We start from the raw sequence: 16,881 nt of genomic DNA on the forward strand, positions 1-16,881 counted from the left end.
TGGATGTTTCTACTCCAGACTCAGTCCACTGCTTCGGCAGGTCCCCCAAGGTCTGGAATCGGTCCTTCTCCACAATCTTCCTCAGGGTCCGGTCACCTCTTCTCGTTGTGCAGCATTTTTTGCCACACTTTTTCCTTCCCACAGACTTCCCACTGAGGTGCCTTGATACAGCACTCTGGGAACAGCCTATTTGTTCAGAAATTTCTTTCTGTGTCTTACCCTCTTGCTTGAGGGTGTCAATGATGGCCTTCTGGACAGCAGTCAGGTCGGCAGTCTTACCCATGATTGCGGTTTTGAGTATTGAAACAGGCTGGGAGTTTTTAAAAGCCTCAGGAATCTTTTGCAGGTGTTTAGAGTTAATTAGTTGATTCAGATGATTAGGTTAATAGCTCGTTTAGAGACCCTTTTCATGATATGCTAATTTTTTGAGATAGGAATTTTGGGTTTTCATGAGCTGTATGCCAAAATCATCAGTATTAAAACAATAAAAGACCTGAAATATTTCAGTTGGTGTGCAATGAATCTAAAATATATGAAAGTTTAATTTTTATCATTACATTATGGAAAATAATGAACTTTATCACAATATGCTAATTTTTTGAGAAGGACCTGTATATGTTCTTGGGAGTGCCAACCCTTGTTTTTCATTTCTGCATTTTCATGCTTATTACTGATATGCTGAGAGTTTTAATTTGGTCAATAACTGGCCAACAAGTATCGGTGGCCGAAACATTGGTGCATCCCTACAAACACACATTGCTTTTCAGATCAGAGTAACGATGGTTTTCAAAAAGCCAACTAGTCAATTTTATTTTTAGTTTATCTTGATACTACTTTTTTGTGCCAGTGCTTTAACATGCTTTTAGCTTTATTATCTTAAATTGCATGGAAAAACTCTCTTGGAAAAGTGAGTTTCTTCCCTTTAAATCACCACTGCTTAGAGTTGTTCTGATACCAAAATTTTGGCTTCGATACGATACCAGCCCTGGTACCTCGGTATTGATACTAACTGGTTTTTTTTTTGTTTGTTTTTTTTTTTTTATGAAATTACACTGAAAATTGTTGACAAAATAACTGGATAAATTATGCCTTGAATTAGGCTGCCATGACTGAACCTCTACATGCTGATATTCAGTACTGATATTCAGCTTTTGTGATATTGCTTACAGATAATCATACTAATAATATTATAATATTGTTATTATGAGTATTATTACTACTACTTTGAATATTACACTTTTTATCACAATGTCTTGCATTGTTAAATGTGCACTCAGTAAGTTTTTCCTCATTAAAAATGTTTAAATCTTAAACAGACATACATTTTAATTTTTCAATGTATGTAGGAAATCATGAACAAATCATTCATTCTGTGATGCATGTGACTATATTATTTACACTTGGCCATATTGAGACGTTTTTATTTTCCAATGTTCTTTGGTTTCTTTTCAAGACACTCATTACGGTACATTTTGCTAATGGCAGCCTATTTTATTATGGTATGGAAATTAACAAGATAGTATCGTACCGTTTAAAAATTGTCATGATATTTAGTTAGTACCAGTATACCGGGCAACCCTACCACTGCTACAGAAATACACAAGCAGACAGATGTCATGGGACGTTGCATTTAGTTTTTTTGGGTCCCGCCACAAGCATTTCGTTTTTAAAACGGTGTCAAGTTAAAAATAGTCACATTTTTAAAAATGCATTTTGAGACCCCTGCACTGTATTGCATTGCGTTGCACTCCGTATTGCTTTTTTGAACACCAGAACAGGTGTTGTGTAAATAAACCTCTTAGAAATGTGTCCAATTGAGGTCAGGTGAAACTGAAACCAGCCTAAATATGCAGGGCTTCCTTAAGACCAATTAGTTGAAAAATGTGGCTTTTCTGCTTTTGACTGATTTTAAACACTTGAGTCGTTTGAACAGATCTTCTCATGTAAACATGCAGAAAAACAAATGCAATTTTAACTTTTTTTGTAGACCAATGTAAACCACAAGTTTTGTCATTAGAAAAGATGTCTTATAGGTGTGCATTTCCAAATCTAAAAGCAACACCCCACCCAGAAATGTGTTTTTTTTTTTTTTTTTTTTTTTGCATTTTCTTCTGCCTTAGATCCAACTCATGAGTAAAAAAAAAAAAACAAGATATTTTGAAAAACGTTTCTTTTTTTTATGAAAGTGAAAGGAAACAGACAATATGGAGCTCCTAAAATGACAATTTCTCCATTTAAAACTGTTAATTTCAAGTCATCTATAGTAGAGGTGGGTAAAAATATTGATTTCCATATGCATCGCAATAAATCCCAAGATCGAACTTTTACTCTAGTGCAACCCTCCACTACAGTGAGAGGAAATCACTTGCATTTGCTATTAAATTTCACGCTATGTGACTAATAATTAATATATATTTGGCAACTGGCTGGTAAATGTTAAACCAGTGAATGAATTGTGTAGCATAATATAGATCCACGTGACCATTTGTCACTGAATAATGTCTCTTGAATTCCTTCTGTTCTTAACAGTCAGTTGTTGTCATGGCACAGATGAGAGTCCCTCATTAACGTGCACTCATTTACAGACACTGCTTAAAGGCCGGGTTTCCTTAGTGTCATTTTTTTTTTAAACACCTGTTCAACAAATCAATCTAAATGCCTTTAAATAGTAACAATTATGCATTTAAACATGTAACTAAATATATGCAATACAATATCATATTTATTGATTTTTTTTTTTTTTTTTTTTTCCATTTTTTAAAAAGCTACAATGTGACATGATAAACTAATAAAATGTAATTTGTAAAATTGTATATTTTCATATTGTATCTAGTTAAAAGGTCCATTTGTTTAATTAACAGCATTAGCTGGGAGAGAATTTCTTTCATATGTAAACAAAAAGGACATTATAACTGAAATATACCCAATCAATATCTAATCTTGAACTCTGTATCAATACTCAGCCCTTATCTAAAGCCATATGAAAGCTTTGTGCAACTTATCTACTGCAACTTTCAAATCTTGATTGCAATTTTGCATATTCAAACTTGCTTAGCTACAAACGGTTTGGAAACAGGCAAGAGACGATGGTGCTTTACGTAATTGACATCACACATGGCAAAACATGTCTTGGCCTACCATTTTTTTTAAAATAAACTATGGAATTTACATCTACTTCAAAGAATACCGTGGTACCATGTCCAAAAACAATGGTAATACCAATGGTATATTTTGTTAGTAGATGTTGAAGATGCTTGGTATTTCTGCTTATGCAAAGTGGGACATACAATGTTTTATCCAAAATGTCTTTGTCAATAATTTATGGGAAGTGTTTCATAATTAGGAATTCACTACCAGAGTGCATTTACGGTGACTCATCAGCTGTGTGCAGGAACTGCATGTTCACGGTTCACTGCATCATGTGTTGAGATAAGGCTGCCTTTTTGCTTGCTGGATTAACTCTGTATTTCTTCATAGCCGTTTTGGAGCATTTGTTGCATGTTTTGAGAAACCAGGCCACATTAGAAATCTTTCAGTGGCTTCCCAGAAGGGGTGGGAAAATATTGCACATGTTCCAAGACACAACATAAGGTTTTTGGAGGCCCATCAATCTTTTATTGGTAACTAGTTGGCGTGATTTTGAAATTTGCACATCTTCAGAATTTTACCTTTTATCCAAAGGGCAGGTGCATCCATGGTTCATCCCAACTATACATCCTGACTATGCCTCTAAAATCACTTGTAATTCCTTTTGGTGACTCTAGTGCCACTGAAATGAACACTTTTGGGATGATTTGCAACAACCTTAAATCACAGTGAGTGGGAAAGGTTATTGGTGAAACAAATAAATTGAGTGCTTTAGATTTAGTTTGATTCTGGCTGCAGTTTTGCAATGTCCAGTTCTGCAAAGGGGTCTCTTTCCCCCCCTTCAGAGGTTGCTTGCACTGATCATTAATCATATTGGATGTCATCCTTTCAAGTGCGTCTTGTTTTTGTTTTTTTGAGAGCTTCCTTTTTGAGAGTATTTCCTCTCTCCTGTGGGTTTTTGTTTCTGTCAGTGACCCTGCAGACTTCTAAAAAGTGAAGTTATCATCTATCTTGCTCTTTCTGAAGAAATTCAGAATGCGGAAGTGGTGTAGAACAGTGGTTGTTCTCAACTGGTTTTGCAACTTGTTTCCAACTGCTTAAGGACCCATGTTTTACATTGGACATCAATTGGCAACCCATGACTACCACATTACTGTGTAAATGGTGATAAATTAAGTAACCGTTAGTAATTGTGCTCTTCTGGAGCTTGTTAAGTGTAACATTAAATAAGATACCACATAATTTACACTTTTCACTTCTTAAAATGTCAGTTAATGTATCAAGATTTCACATGTGATTTGCATATATTTAGTAATAGCCTAAACATGAGCGCAATGTTAAATTCCTGACTTGAAGTGATGATTTCACATCGGAACCCATCTATCCATCTCTTAAAGCTGACAACATTTATATCCACGAGCAATTATGTTCTAATACTTTATTCCGGGGGAAAAAAGTACAAATGCTCCGTAAAGGTTTAAATGCTCAGAGTAGACTATTCATCTCATGAATATTCCTCCCTCCATAAAATGAAGAAACTGTAACCTGCTCATGCTTTTATTTAAAAAAATGTTCCCTTTAAACTGTGCTAAATTTGAGTGTTAAGTGTTCTTGAACTCAGGAAATGCACTATATAAATGTAATTTTATTATTAGCTTGTTGTTGTTGTTGGAATAAAATAATGGTGTCCTATCATAAAATATCCTGATAGACTTGCAGACTATATTGATTTTATTTACATTTCTTTTAATGTTTGAATTTGTATTTATTATTCCCTGCAAAAGGTGTGCTTGACATTTTGCTTGACTCCAGAATAACGTTGTTATACATTCACAGACAAACAAAAATTCTGTTTCATACAGATATTAATAACAGAAATACCAAGAGAATCCACAATTAATGTATCTTACAAATTCAGCTTATTCTGGTAAGAAAAAAAAAAAGATTTGTAATACATGTTGTTGGTGGTGTTATTTATTAGTAGTATTATTAGGCTATTATGAAAAAGCATATACAAGGCATTTTTTGGTAATAGAAACTATGAATGTAATGAGTAATATTTAAAATGGGAATTTAGTTTTGAAGCATTACCGGTTTAAGCCCCGTCGTTCTATCTAATTTTGTGATATGTCTAGATACAAATACAGAGGATTGCTTCACTGCACACCCTTACTTGAAATCAAACATAACATTTTATATTATTGCCATGAATGTGAAAGTTAGCATTTAAATGCATTAACAGCAGTATAACAGCTTAACACTTGGAACATATACTGTGGTTTGTAAATTCATCTGACACCTCAAAGAGTTTAATTTGATATAGAGCCAATATCCCCATTCACGCATACTGTGACTATCGCTTGAAGTCACCTGAGGTTGCTGTCACTTGTGTAGCCATCTCTGCATGTGTGAACGGGGCTTTTGACTAGGGATGGGCATTTTGAGTAATGTTGTAGTCAAGTACTCTTAACACACAAAAAAACAAGTAATCGATTACTTTATATTTAGAATTTAAGTTTAACCTTCAACTTTTTAACCTGTTTTTCTAATGAATAAATGAGCACTTTGCATAAACCACACTAACAGCAAGATTTACACCGATGAGCCAAAACTTTATAACCACCTGCCTAATATGCTGTTGGTCCTCTGCATGCTGCCAAAACAGCACAGACCTTCTGAGGCATGTGGGATCTGGCACCAAGATATTAGCAGCACATCCTTCAAGTCCTGTATGTTGTGAGGTGAAGCCAAGTGGGCTTGTTTGTCCAGCACATCCTACAGATGCTCAATCAGATTGAGATCTGGGGAATTTGAAGGCCAGGGCAATAACTTGAACTCTTAATCATGTTTCTCAAGTCATTCCTGAACAATGTATGCAGTTTTACATTATCCTGCTGACAGAAGCCACTGCCATCAGGGAATACCATTGCCATGAACGGGTCTACTTGCTCTGCAATGATGGTAGGTGGCATGTGTCAAATTATCATCCACATGAATGGCCAGACCAGGGTTTCCCAGCAGAACATTGCCCAGAGAATCACAGTTCCTCCACTGACTTGTCATTCTGGTGCCAACACTTCCCCAGGTAAACGGTGAACACATACACGGCCGTCCATGTGATGTTAAAGAAAGTGGGACTCATCGGACCAGGCAACCTTCTTTCACTGCTCCAAGGTCCAGTTCCATCTAGTTTTGCCCTTGTCAAAGTCACTCCGTTCTGCAATCAAGCCCTTTCTCCTGCATTTAACATATTGATCAACCCAGACCTTGACATGTGGCCTTGTTATATGAACGGCATTATTCGCTTCACCTGTGAGTGGTCAATGGTTTTGGCTCATCAGTGTAGGTGAGCAAATCGGTTTCAATGTTGCCCACAGCAGGCAAAGATGTAAAAGGACAATCAATCAAATTGCAATATTAGAGTAGTGTTTTACTAGTCGAATATTTATAGCTGAACAAGTACTCGATTAATCAATTACTTGTGCACATCCCTACTTTTCACATCAACAACAAAAGATATGGGCTGGGTAAAAATATAGATTTACCAGATTTATCCAATTAATCGCAAATAATTGAACAATCCCAGGAACAATATTTTTCTTTAAAGATTACTTAAATTTTGGTTGTTGATTTATTCTATAAATGTCGGAAATAAATAAAAGGAAATGGCATTTGATCTGTATAGTTTGTTTTACTGTTGTTCATTTTTAATATTATTTTTAGAGACTGTGTTTCAGTCTTATTTAGCTACATAAATCTAGCTATTTTTAATTTGTTTTATATAGATTTTTTTTTTTTTTTAACATTATGTGGTGTTATATTGCCCTAGAATTTGTCGTTATAACTGAAATATACCAAAATGTATCAATCAAATGAGGAAATCCATATCGATGACAAACCCTAATGGGAAGAGTTTTCTGCTCCCTGCTTAAAATGTTAAACCAATTTATTTTGACATCCTAACTATTGACTATTAAATTATTAATTGCATTATATGTTTTGTAGTTGGCATGTTTTTTTTCCCCCTGCTATCTGTGACCTTATCAGTACAGATCTGTGACCCATTTTTGGCTCGCAACCCACCAGTTGAGAACAACTGGTATAGATCCTGCATGCTGCCTTAAGGAATTCTGTCTTAATTATTTAACAGCAACATTGTGGTCATCAACAATCTTTCAGGCAAACAATTAAACCCTAATATAAAAAGCCGTAACTGCTAACATAAATCAACAGCTTTTGTCACAACACCATTGATGATTGGAAGCGCCGTAGCTTATAGTCCCTGCATCATTGCCTGTTGATTCTCTCATGTGGGAGTATTAAAAGTGGTGTGTGAGCCAGTGAAGTGAAGCATTGAGAACTGGGAGCCCTCAAGCTGGCAGCAAGGCTTGGACACTGGTGGTTATTTATAGTCGGCCACCTGCAGGCCACACGTGTGAGGAACCTTGGGTTAACAGTCAGAGCTCAGCATACGTCAGTGTTGTTTGTGTGTGCATGTGTGAGAGCACGGCATGTCATGCTGCTGTTCACTGTACGTTCTCTTTCCACTGCAGGGATTCACCATTTCACACTAGTTGTCAGCCTGCACCCCTCGACATGTTGTCCAAATCACGCTCTCCTCTTTCCATGCCTTCGGCACCTCTGATGCAAAGTCAGTTGAAAGAATGTGATTATATAAAAATTCATAGCTTAAGTTTTTGACTATTTACTTTTTGAGCCCCATTCACTAACAAATGCAGCAACAAAGAGGCATAATCTAATTTATTTTTAATGAGTGCAGAGCAAGTTCCGGCAACACAAGATGTGAGCATGGCAAACAAGCGACCCTACAAAGTGTTTGGGTCAACCATTCCTTTCATTTTGGACCCTATTTAGAAATATTCTGGGACCCATAGATTCGATCCACTTTATCAGCCTATATATTCTGGCTATTTTAGTGCTTATTGCTCTCTTGCATTAAGAACATTACCTGCCACTTACAAACTTGCACATTTGTTTGGATACAAATTCACAGTGCTGTTGTTTTTCCTGCTTGGGAAGAGGTGTAACTATGCGGGCACAATTGCCACTCAAAACAACTTTTTGGAAACCATTGTAAAATTACTGCCCACTCCATCTATACCCAACAGCTGCTGCTGTTCAGTTGATGGGTGTAAGTTGGCTCACTGCAAAACACATGAAACAGATTTTGTTCTCTGGCTTCTCATGTGTGCTCCTTTATCACCTATGAAGTGGCTGGAGTCATAGGTTGGTCGATATGGTTGCGCAATAAGGAGATTATGAAAGGCACCGGGCTTCCCAAAGCTCACGTCTCATAAGAGGCTGCCAAAGACTTAAACTTCAACTGCACATTCGTTTACGAGTCTATCACTCCAGTTGACTGAAGTAGTGTTGTCAAAAATACTGGTGCCAGTGTGCAGTATGCCTGACACACGACCACTTTAAAATGCTCATTTTGAGAGCGTGCTTGGATACTCCTTACACTGAAATGGACGAGACGAATGAAATGTGGAAGAGACACATACATTATGCATTTGGCAGACGCTTTTATCCAAAGTGACTTACAGTGCACTTATTTAAGGGACAATCCCCCCGGAGCAACTTGAATTAAGTGTCTTGCTCAAGGACACAATGGTGGTGGCTCTGGGGATCGAACCAGCAACCTTCTGATTACCAGTGATGTGCTTTAGTCCACTACGCCACCACCACTCCATGTGTTTTGCATCCATTTCTAATTTTGTTAAAATTAGTATTGGGTTGAATTTCATTAATGCTCGAGCATTGCCATTTTTCGTTTTTAAATTTGACTTACGAAAGGTCCATTCACAGAAGTTGCATTGAAAAAGCACATTGAATACCCCCCTGTAAGGACTGTAATTTGATGTAGTTTTTAATACCTGACATTCATTTAAATAACTCATTTTGCCATTTGCACTAAGTGTCACGTGGGGGGGCCTGTGTAGCTCAGTGAGTATTGACGCTGACTATCACACCTGGTGTCGCAAGTTCGAATTCAGGGTGTGCTGAGTGACTCCAGCCAGGTCTCCTAAGCAACCAAATTGGCCCTGTTGCTAGGGAGGGTAGAGTCACATGGGGTAACCTCCTCATGGTCGCAATTAGTGGTTCTCGCTCTCAATAGGGCGTGTGGTAAATTACGTGTGGACCGCGGAGAGTAGCATGATTCTCCACGTCCTGGGATTCTCCGCGGTGTCATGCGCAACGAGCCACTTGATAAGATGCATGGACTGACAGTCTCAGAAGCGGAGGCAACTGAGACTTGTCCTCTGCCACCTGGATTGAGGGGAGTAACTTTGCCACCACGAGGACCTAATAAGTAGTGGGAATTGGACAATCCAAATTGGTAGAAAAGGAGATGAAAAAAAAGTGTCACGTGCTATGATTGGTCAGAGTATTGCAACCATTACTGTAATGTTTTAAAATAAAATTATGATAAACGTATCCTCAAACAATTTGTCTTACTGTAGCATAAGGCTATGAATGAATGAACATTACAATTATTTAGCGCTTTTTTGACACTTCACTCAGAGCACATTACACAGTGAACTGGAGTCTCCTCAACCACCACCAGTGTTGCGGCATCCACCTGGAAGATACGACTGCAGCCATAGTGCACCAGTACCCTCACCACAAACCAATGATTGGTGGAGAGGAGAGAGTAGCGTTATAGAGCCAATTAGTGGATGGGGATTATTAGGAGGCCATGATTGAGAAGGGCCATTGTGGGGGGTATTTAGCCAGGACAGAGGGTTGCACCTTTACGAGAAGTGCTGTCATTTTTATGACCACAGAGTCAGGACCTTGGTTTAAAGTCTCATCTGAAGGACAGTGCCTTTTTACAGTATAGTGTCCCCGTCACTATACTGGGGCATTAGGACCCACACAGACTGCAGGGGGCTATGTCCACATGAATCTGGATACATTTCAAAATGCCTTTTTTGGTTTTCATAACACTGTCCACACTGCCATTTTCAAAAGTTGCTCCTACACACTTTAATCTGTGCCGATTAGTTACTTTTTGGGAAATCAAACAGCGGCTTCTAGAGATGAAATACAGCAAATACCGATGTGATTGTTTTTATCTAAATATTTCATCATTGACAAAATGTAACCATATTTTTATCTTCACTTCAATGCATATTTTGATTGGATAATCAAGTGTTCTAAATTGAAGCGAGGACATGCAAAAAAGAATTTGGTTGCACATCTGGCCTTCCACATCACTTTCTGTCCTTGTTAGAGCTAGTTGTCTATTATTTATATAGTGTACACCTTTTGTATGAAATCTTCAGTTTTTTTGGGCAATTTCAAGTAGTTCCTGACTTTATCGGTCCACTGACATTAGCCTTTCACAGATATTTAGTATCGGCTTATGTTTTCCGTTATGCGCAGGTATGAACTTTTTTTCAGAGAATATAATGCAGAAAACAATGGGTGATTTTTAGAATTGGTGTTATAATGTGTACTAGTGTTGTCAAAAATATCGATATTTCGATAAATATCGATACTGAAATATCTGAACGGTACCAATACTAATTTCCCTAAGTATCGATACTAGCCGAGCTGTCACTTTCACTTCTCTCCAAAGGCGCGTTGACAAACACCACACACACTCGCACTCCTCTCATTCGCTCTGGTTAAATAACAAAAGTGAAGTGAATGTAAAGATGGCGAGTGCATGCGGCGCCCCCGTGACCAGTTTTGTTTGATAAAGAACACAGCAGGAGTGCTATCTGGAAATATTTTTGATATGAAGCCAGACATCCCAAGTCTCCCGGAAGTTCCGCATATTGATAGCTTCTCCCCTGATGCCCGCAATTTAGTTCAAATCTCCCGGAATCTATAGCGCACATGCGAGACAGAACATACTGCACGCATAACATAACATAGCGCGCACACAACATACATAGCGCATGCACGGCAGAGAGGGAGAGAGCGCGAGACCTTATGAAAGCTAGTCAACCCCAACCCCCCCCCCCCTTGACGTTTAAGTATCTTTTGTTGACATTGAGATTGGATTTGATTTGACTTGGAAATACAAAAGATTGCACTTTTTATTTACTTGCACTTTATTGGTTTTTGAATGTATGGCAATCTGAGAGGCTTTTGAACAAGTGCAATACCTCAGGACATTTTGTTCATGTAAAATATACCTCATTGTCATGTTCTAGACAGTTCTACCCTCTTAATATTGTGGCAGTTTTTTTCTCTGTGGTATCGAAAATGGTATCGAATATCGATATTTTTCAAGGTATCGTATCGAAGTTAGAAATTCTAGTATCGTGACAACACTAATGTGTACTCAATTTCATTGAGCATCTGTGAAAGTTGTTCAGTTTGTCTTAGTTGTTGAAAATTTTTGTTCATACAAATATTTACACATGTTAATTGTGCTAAAAATAAAAGCAGTTGAAAGTGAGAGGACATTTCTTTTTTTGCTGAATTATATGTATATATTCTTCAACAGTAGTCGTCCTCAGGTCTGATCTTACACTTTCACAAAGCAATCTTAATTTGATCCTTATAGCGCTGCTTCGGCCCTCCAGCGGAGCGTCGACCATGATGTAGCTGTCCATATAGCAATCTGCGGGGTAGCTGGCATGGGGGCATCCTTATCAGGTGGCCCAGCCACTGCGGCTGGCGCTGGGTGATCATGGCCTCAATACTTCTGCAGTTGTATTTCAGAGTGAGGTACACGCTCACGCCATGTAATTCCCAGAATGTTCTAAAGGCATCTAATATGGAAGCACTCCAAGGACTTAATGTGATTGCTGTAGGAACCCCAAGCTTCACAGCTATAGAGGATGGTGTTGACACAGACCGCTTGGTATACAATGACCTTTGTGGAGGGATGAAGGTACTTGTTCTCAAATATTCTGCGCCTAAGTCTCCCAAAGGCAGATAAATCCTGTTTAATCCGGCTCTGGATATCACTGTCTGCCGCTATCCTCTGCGAGAATACTCCCCAGATATTTGAAGGATGGCACTACTAACAGTTGTTCACCACCAACAGTGAAGGGAGATTGTGTTCCATTCACTCTGGTAATCCATTGGCAAACCACTTCTATATTGGTGGTGTTGACAGTCAGCCCCATCCTGCTGTACGCTCTCACTGCCACAGCAAGGAAGGACTGGAGATCCACTTATGCTCACCCGAGCAGTCATCCCATCATGGAACTGGTGGAGGATGTTAACAAATGTATTGGGACAGCCAAACCTGAGGAGGACATCCCATAAGAGCTCTTTCCAAGGTGTCAAAAGCTTTGGAGAGGTCTACAAAGGCTGATGGTGATGTTACTGAGGAGTCTTTGATGCAACACCCTAGCCAGGACCTTATCAGCAACAGAAAGAAGTGATATTCCCCTACTATTGCTGCAAATGGCCTGGTCACCCTTGTTCTTATAAATGACAACTATGTTTGCATCTCTCCATTGTTTTGGGATGTTCTCATCAGTCCTGGCCTTGGTAATGTATTGGTAGAGGGTGCGCATACACATGTACCCTTCCTTTAGTAGTTCAGCTGGGATATTATCTGCGCCAGGGGACTTGTTGTTCTTAAGGGAACAGACCACTGATAGAACCTCCTGGAAAATTGGTGTTAGACTGAGCTCATGGATGGGAGGATGTACAGGCAGTTTGTCCAGGAGGTTGGAGTCTGCATCAGAGTCCTGATTAAGCAGGGTGTCAAAGTGTTCAGCCCACCTCAACAGGATACTATCCTTATCCTTCAGTAGCTTTAAGCCATCTGCTGTCTTCAGAAATGTGATGCAGCGATTTCTTGGCTGTACATGGTTTTGACAGCATTTTTATCAGCAAAGGAATAAATTTCATGTGCTAGTAGTCCGGACTTTCCTTTTGTAGTCTTCCTGATTTTCGTAGCTGAACCAAACTAGACGGTTATTGAAGTGCAGTGGACGACTCAATGACTGGATCAGCAGCGCCTGTGGCAGGTTGAACTTCCTCAACTGGCTAAGGAAGTACATCCTCTTCCCACTTCAGGTCCGGTGAGATGGTAGTGCCCAGGAACCTGAATGACTCCACTGATGCCACAGTGCAGTTTAGAATAGGAGGAACACCCCAACACTGTCCCCCCTCACCAAAGTCCACAATCAATTATGATTGTGGTTTTGGATGTCATATTGACACCTATCAGCATGGATGCAAAATATCTTGTTTACCAATGTTAATGTAGAAATGTCTTATTCGCAAGCATATTTTGCATTAATCATTTATTCCACAACCAGTGTTGCCTTATATTGGGTTACCGAGAGAGTAGAATATGGCTGGTCATGTGACATCAATATGGCAGCCACTGAATAAAACTGCTTTTTCTAGGCCATTGATTTGACTGAAGTATTCAACTTAAGTTATTATTTTTAATTGGGGCTAAAAATTTCTAACTTTTTGTGGTCCTTGTAATGTAGCTAAAAATGTAATTCTGCATTATTCAGTTTGAACCAACTGCTGTTAATGGGAGATCCTTCTTTTGTCCGCTTTGATGCTTATGTTGGCTACTTTTCTCTTCTGTCAACAGAAAATCTCAATACCACAGTCTGAGAATCAAAATGAGCTGCGGACTTTTACGTTCTACTTGTCCAATGTGGGAAAGGACAACCCCCAAGGCAGCTTTGACTGCATTCAGCAGTACATTACAAGGTAAGCAGAAAAAACAAAGCTGGTCTTTAGTCAGACATACTGACAGATTTGTGCACACTTAAGGTAGCGTAACAATTTTAGTCGCAAGTGTTCTGGACAAAATGGTTATTTTTGATGTGTAGTGTTGCTATGATAACCCAGTTGATTGATGTTATCGTAGTTTGTCTAATGTTAAAATCTCTTTGTGATTGCATCCATGGCATCATTACGAATGCAATCTGTTCCTTTCTGTGTTCCCGCTACTGTTTCACTCTGGCTAAACACCAGAACACGGAGAATAAATTCAATTTGGCCAGTTGTCAACCAAAAGAGGAAGAAACTGCTGAATACAAATGCATACTTGAAGCAATAATGTCCTCAAATGTTTGTAATTGGACTAAGGGGGTCACTTAAAGTTCAGTCATTGCTTGTGCTTGTGAATCACTAATTCTTTTTTACTCAAATTAAGCCCAGAATAAGTATTGTGGTATTTTATCTCATGACTTCATAGTAAGATGAAAGTATGGTTTGCATAAATTGCCTATTTTTGGACCATATTTATTTTTATTAAAATCAGGTAGTACAACAAATACTACAATGTATAATTCCTTTTAGTTATTTAAAAAAAAAAATCTTATGAAAATTTTCATGGAAATATTTTCCTCTATGCAAAATAGGGCTGCACAATTAGCCAAGTAAATGATTACAATTAGGGTATGGTATTGATAAAGATTTCCCAGTTTGATTCAAATTGTTTCTTATTCACAAGCTTAAGATTCTTAATCCGTTTTCATTCGATTCTGATGTCCATTTTGCTTGCAAATAAAATTTAATTCTCTCTCTTGAAATTTTAGATGTAACCTAACTGGTACAATAGAATGTAAATAAACCATTACAGGGCCCAAACTATGCAGTTCAAATGCTATTTATTTAACAGTTACAATGATCAACCTCAGAAAACCTTAAGGAAACATTAAAGTAAAAGATCGGATTTTAAGATGAATATCTAGATCATTCAAATGAAGATCGTGATTAATCAGAAAATCTATGTTTTTACCCAGCACTAATTACAATTACAGCTACACAATTAAGAAATCATAAAAAGTGTGAATTACAGAGTTCCATTTAGGTCTACACATGTTGCATCCAGACTTTCGTTATTTTGCAGTGGTGGGGCATTAACTAATCAGACATTGTTGCTTGCTTTCTGCATTCAGCAGAGCACTGTATTGAATTGCTGTCTTGTTTGGTAAACAACAATATCATATAATCCAGGTTTCCAATAGCCAGCTGATACTTCCTAACGGGCTCATTTCATGACTGATTCAGTTAGCTAGTTGTGTGTATAACTTTGCTGAACTGCTTTTGTTTTTATTGACATGCACCTGATTGTCTAGATGTAGAACAAAGGCTAAATATAGAACATTAAAATATAGATATTGTTTTATCGACCAGCCCTAGTTGAAATGACCCAAGCATATCCTTGGCAGGCTTTGTGCAACCGTTAAATGTATTTGTACAGGCCAGATGGTAAAATATTGCCTACCTTACCTGTGATCAGATGTTTGACTCTCAATATTACCAGGCTTGGGGCAAGAAGCTTAGGCTTTTGGTCAGGTTTCAGGGTGTTGAGCTGGTACCTCTCGCCTTGCTATGTGCTTCTACAGGTGTTAAACTTAATAGCCCTTTAGTGGACACTCATACAACTTATAATTTAATTGAGTGATGGCAGCACATTTTTGAAAATGGATAATGTGAGTTGTTAATGATGGAGAAAGTGGCATAGTCCTTTTTGATTGTTTTCATTTGGAGTGTCTGATTGCATTGGTCTCTGTTCAGTGAAGGGAGCATACAGCTGGACTGCTTGGGTGGGATCCAGGACAAAATCACAGTGTGCGCCACAGACGACTCCTACCAGAAAGCCAGGCAAAGCATGGCTCATGCCGAGGAGGAGAGCCGCAGCCGTGGAGCCATCGTCATCAAGCCTGGTGGGAGATATTTGGGTAAGTTCTTGAATTGTGTCAATGCATCATTATTTTTATTGGGGTTTTTTGGTGGGCAAAATTTATGTAGGCCTGTGATTTTATGATCATGCCTTCACAGAATCTTCAACCACAAAAACATTCTGGCGAAATAGAATGTTCTTTAATTGTAAACTTCTACCTATCTATCTATTTGCATGTTTGCTAATAATTAGCAAAAAAACATGTTGCCAAAATTATGTTTTAAGAGTGTAGTACTATGTAGTATTATGTTTTGGTTAACACATTTTAAATCCATTCCTCAGAATTGTGCAGGTTTCCCTTTCAATTGACTCTAAACTGCCTAAACTCTGCAACAACTAATTAAAATTATGATGAAAATATCTGAAAACAAATGTTGCTTTCAAGTACATTTATAGGAGAACTTTGGAGAAGATGCATCTTTATCAATAGAATACTGGAAATAAAGTGTTTTAAATCCAATTAATTCAAGGAATAATCTAAATAATTGTAAATATAAAAATAGTTCTTCGTAGCCCTTCACTTTACACGCTTTATCAGTAGAGCCTAATTTTGCCATTAGCTGGTTAAATTTAATCCGGTTTCAAATGAGGGTCCAAAGTCTGCCTGTCCACTTCCTGTTTCTATAAAAAAAATTAAAAAAAACGTCTTGCTAAGTTGTCTGAAGAGTAAAAAGTTATGATAATTATAGACTAAAGCAGACAGACATGAGGACGCAATTTAGGTGGGGAGGGTTTGGTGTGTTAGGTGCGTGTGGGTCTATACATCCAGTTTACATGTCTGGAACTGCAGCGTGCTGCATAATTTCTGAAACCGTCTGTTCCGGTGCTCCGTGATGACACTCCCTAAATTATTACATGGAGTACCTTGCCAACTCACAAAACATTGGTACTTTTAAAAACATTCTCTTTATAAAAAATGTAATATTTAATTTGGATTCTTTCTTGAGCTTATGTTAATGCTGATAAAAATGCCTTAAATGGATTTATCAGTTGTGAAAACGGCACTTACCAATAGGCTACATGAGGAAAACCATTCAAAATGCTTTGAAACCAGCAGACTTTGACTTCTGAGACATTGGTATGATATCATTAATGCTGCTTAAGTGATTGAATTAAGATCGCAATATAGCCTTACA

The 16,881-nt window shown here is 38.1% G+C and overlaps 1 protein-coding gene across 1 annotated transcript in view; it reads left to right on the forward strand.

Moving 5' to 3' along the window:
- Positions 1-16,881, forward strand: part of LOC127640989 (RNA polymerase II elongation factor ELL-like) — a 35,816-nt gene that overhangs the window by 6,165 nt on the left and 12,770 nt on the right. Inside the window, exons 3-4 of the mRNA XM_052123725.1 lie at positions 13,640-13,761; positions 15,580-15,743. Of these exons, the coding sequence (XP_051979685.1) occupies positions 13,640-13,761; positions 15,580-15,743 (286 nt within the window). The remainder of the gene's footprint in view (positions 1-13,639; positions 13,762-15,579; positions 15,744-16,881) is intronic.

This window comes from Xyrauchen texanus, chromosome 50 (assembly GCF_025860055.1).
Source record: "Xyrauchen texanus isolate HMW12.3.18 chromosome 50, RBS_HiC_50CHRs, whole genome shotgun sequence".
Lineage (NCBI taxonomy): Eukaryota > Metazoa > Chordata > Actinopteri > Cypriniformes > Catostomidae > Xyrauchen > Xyrauchen texanus.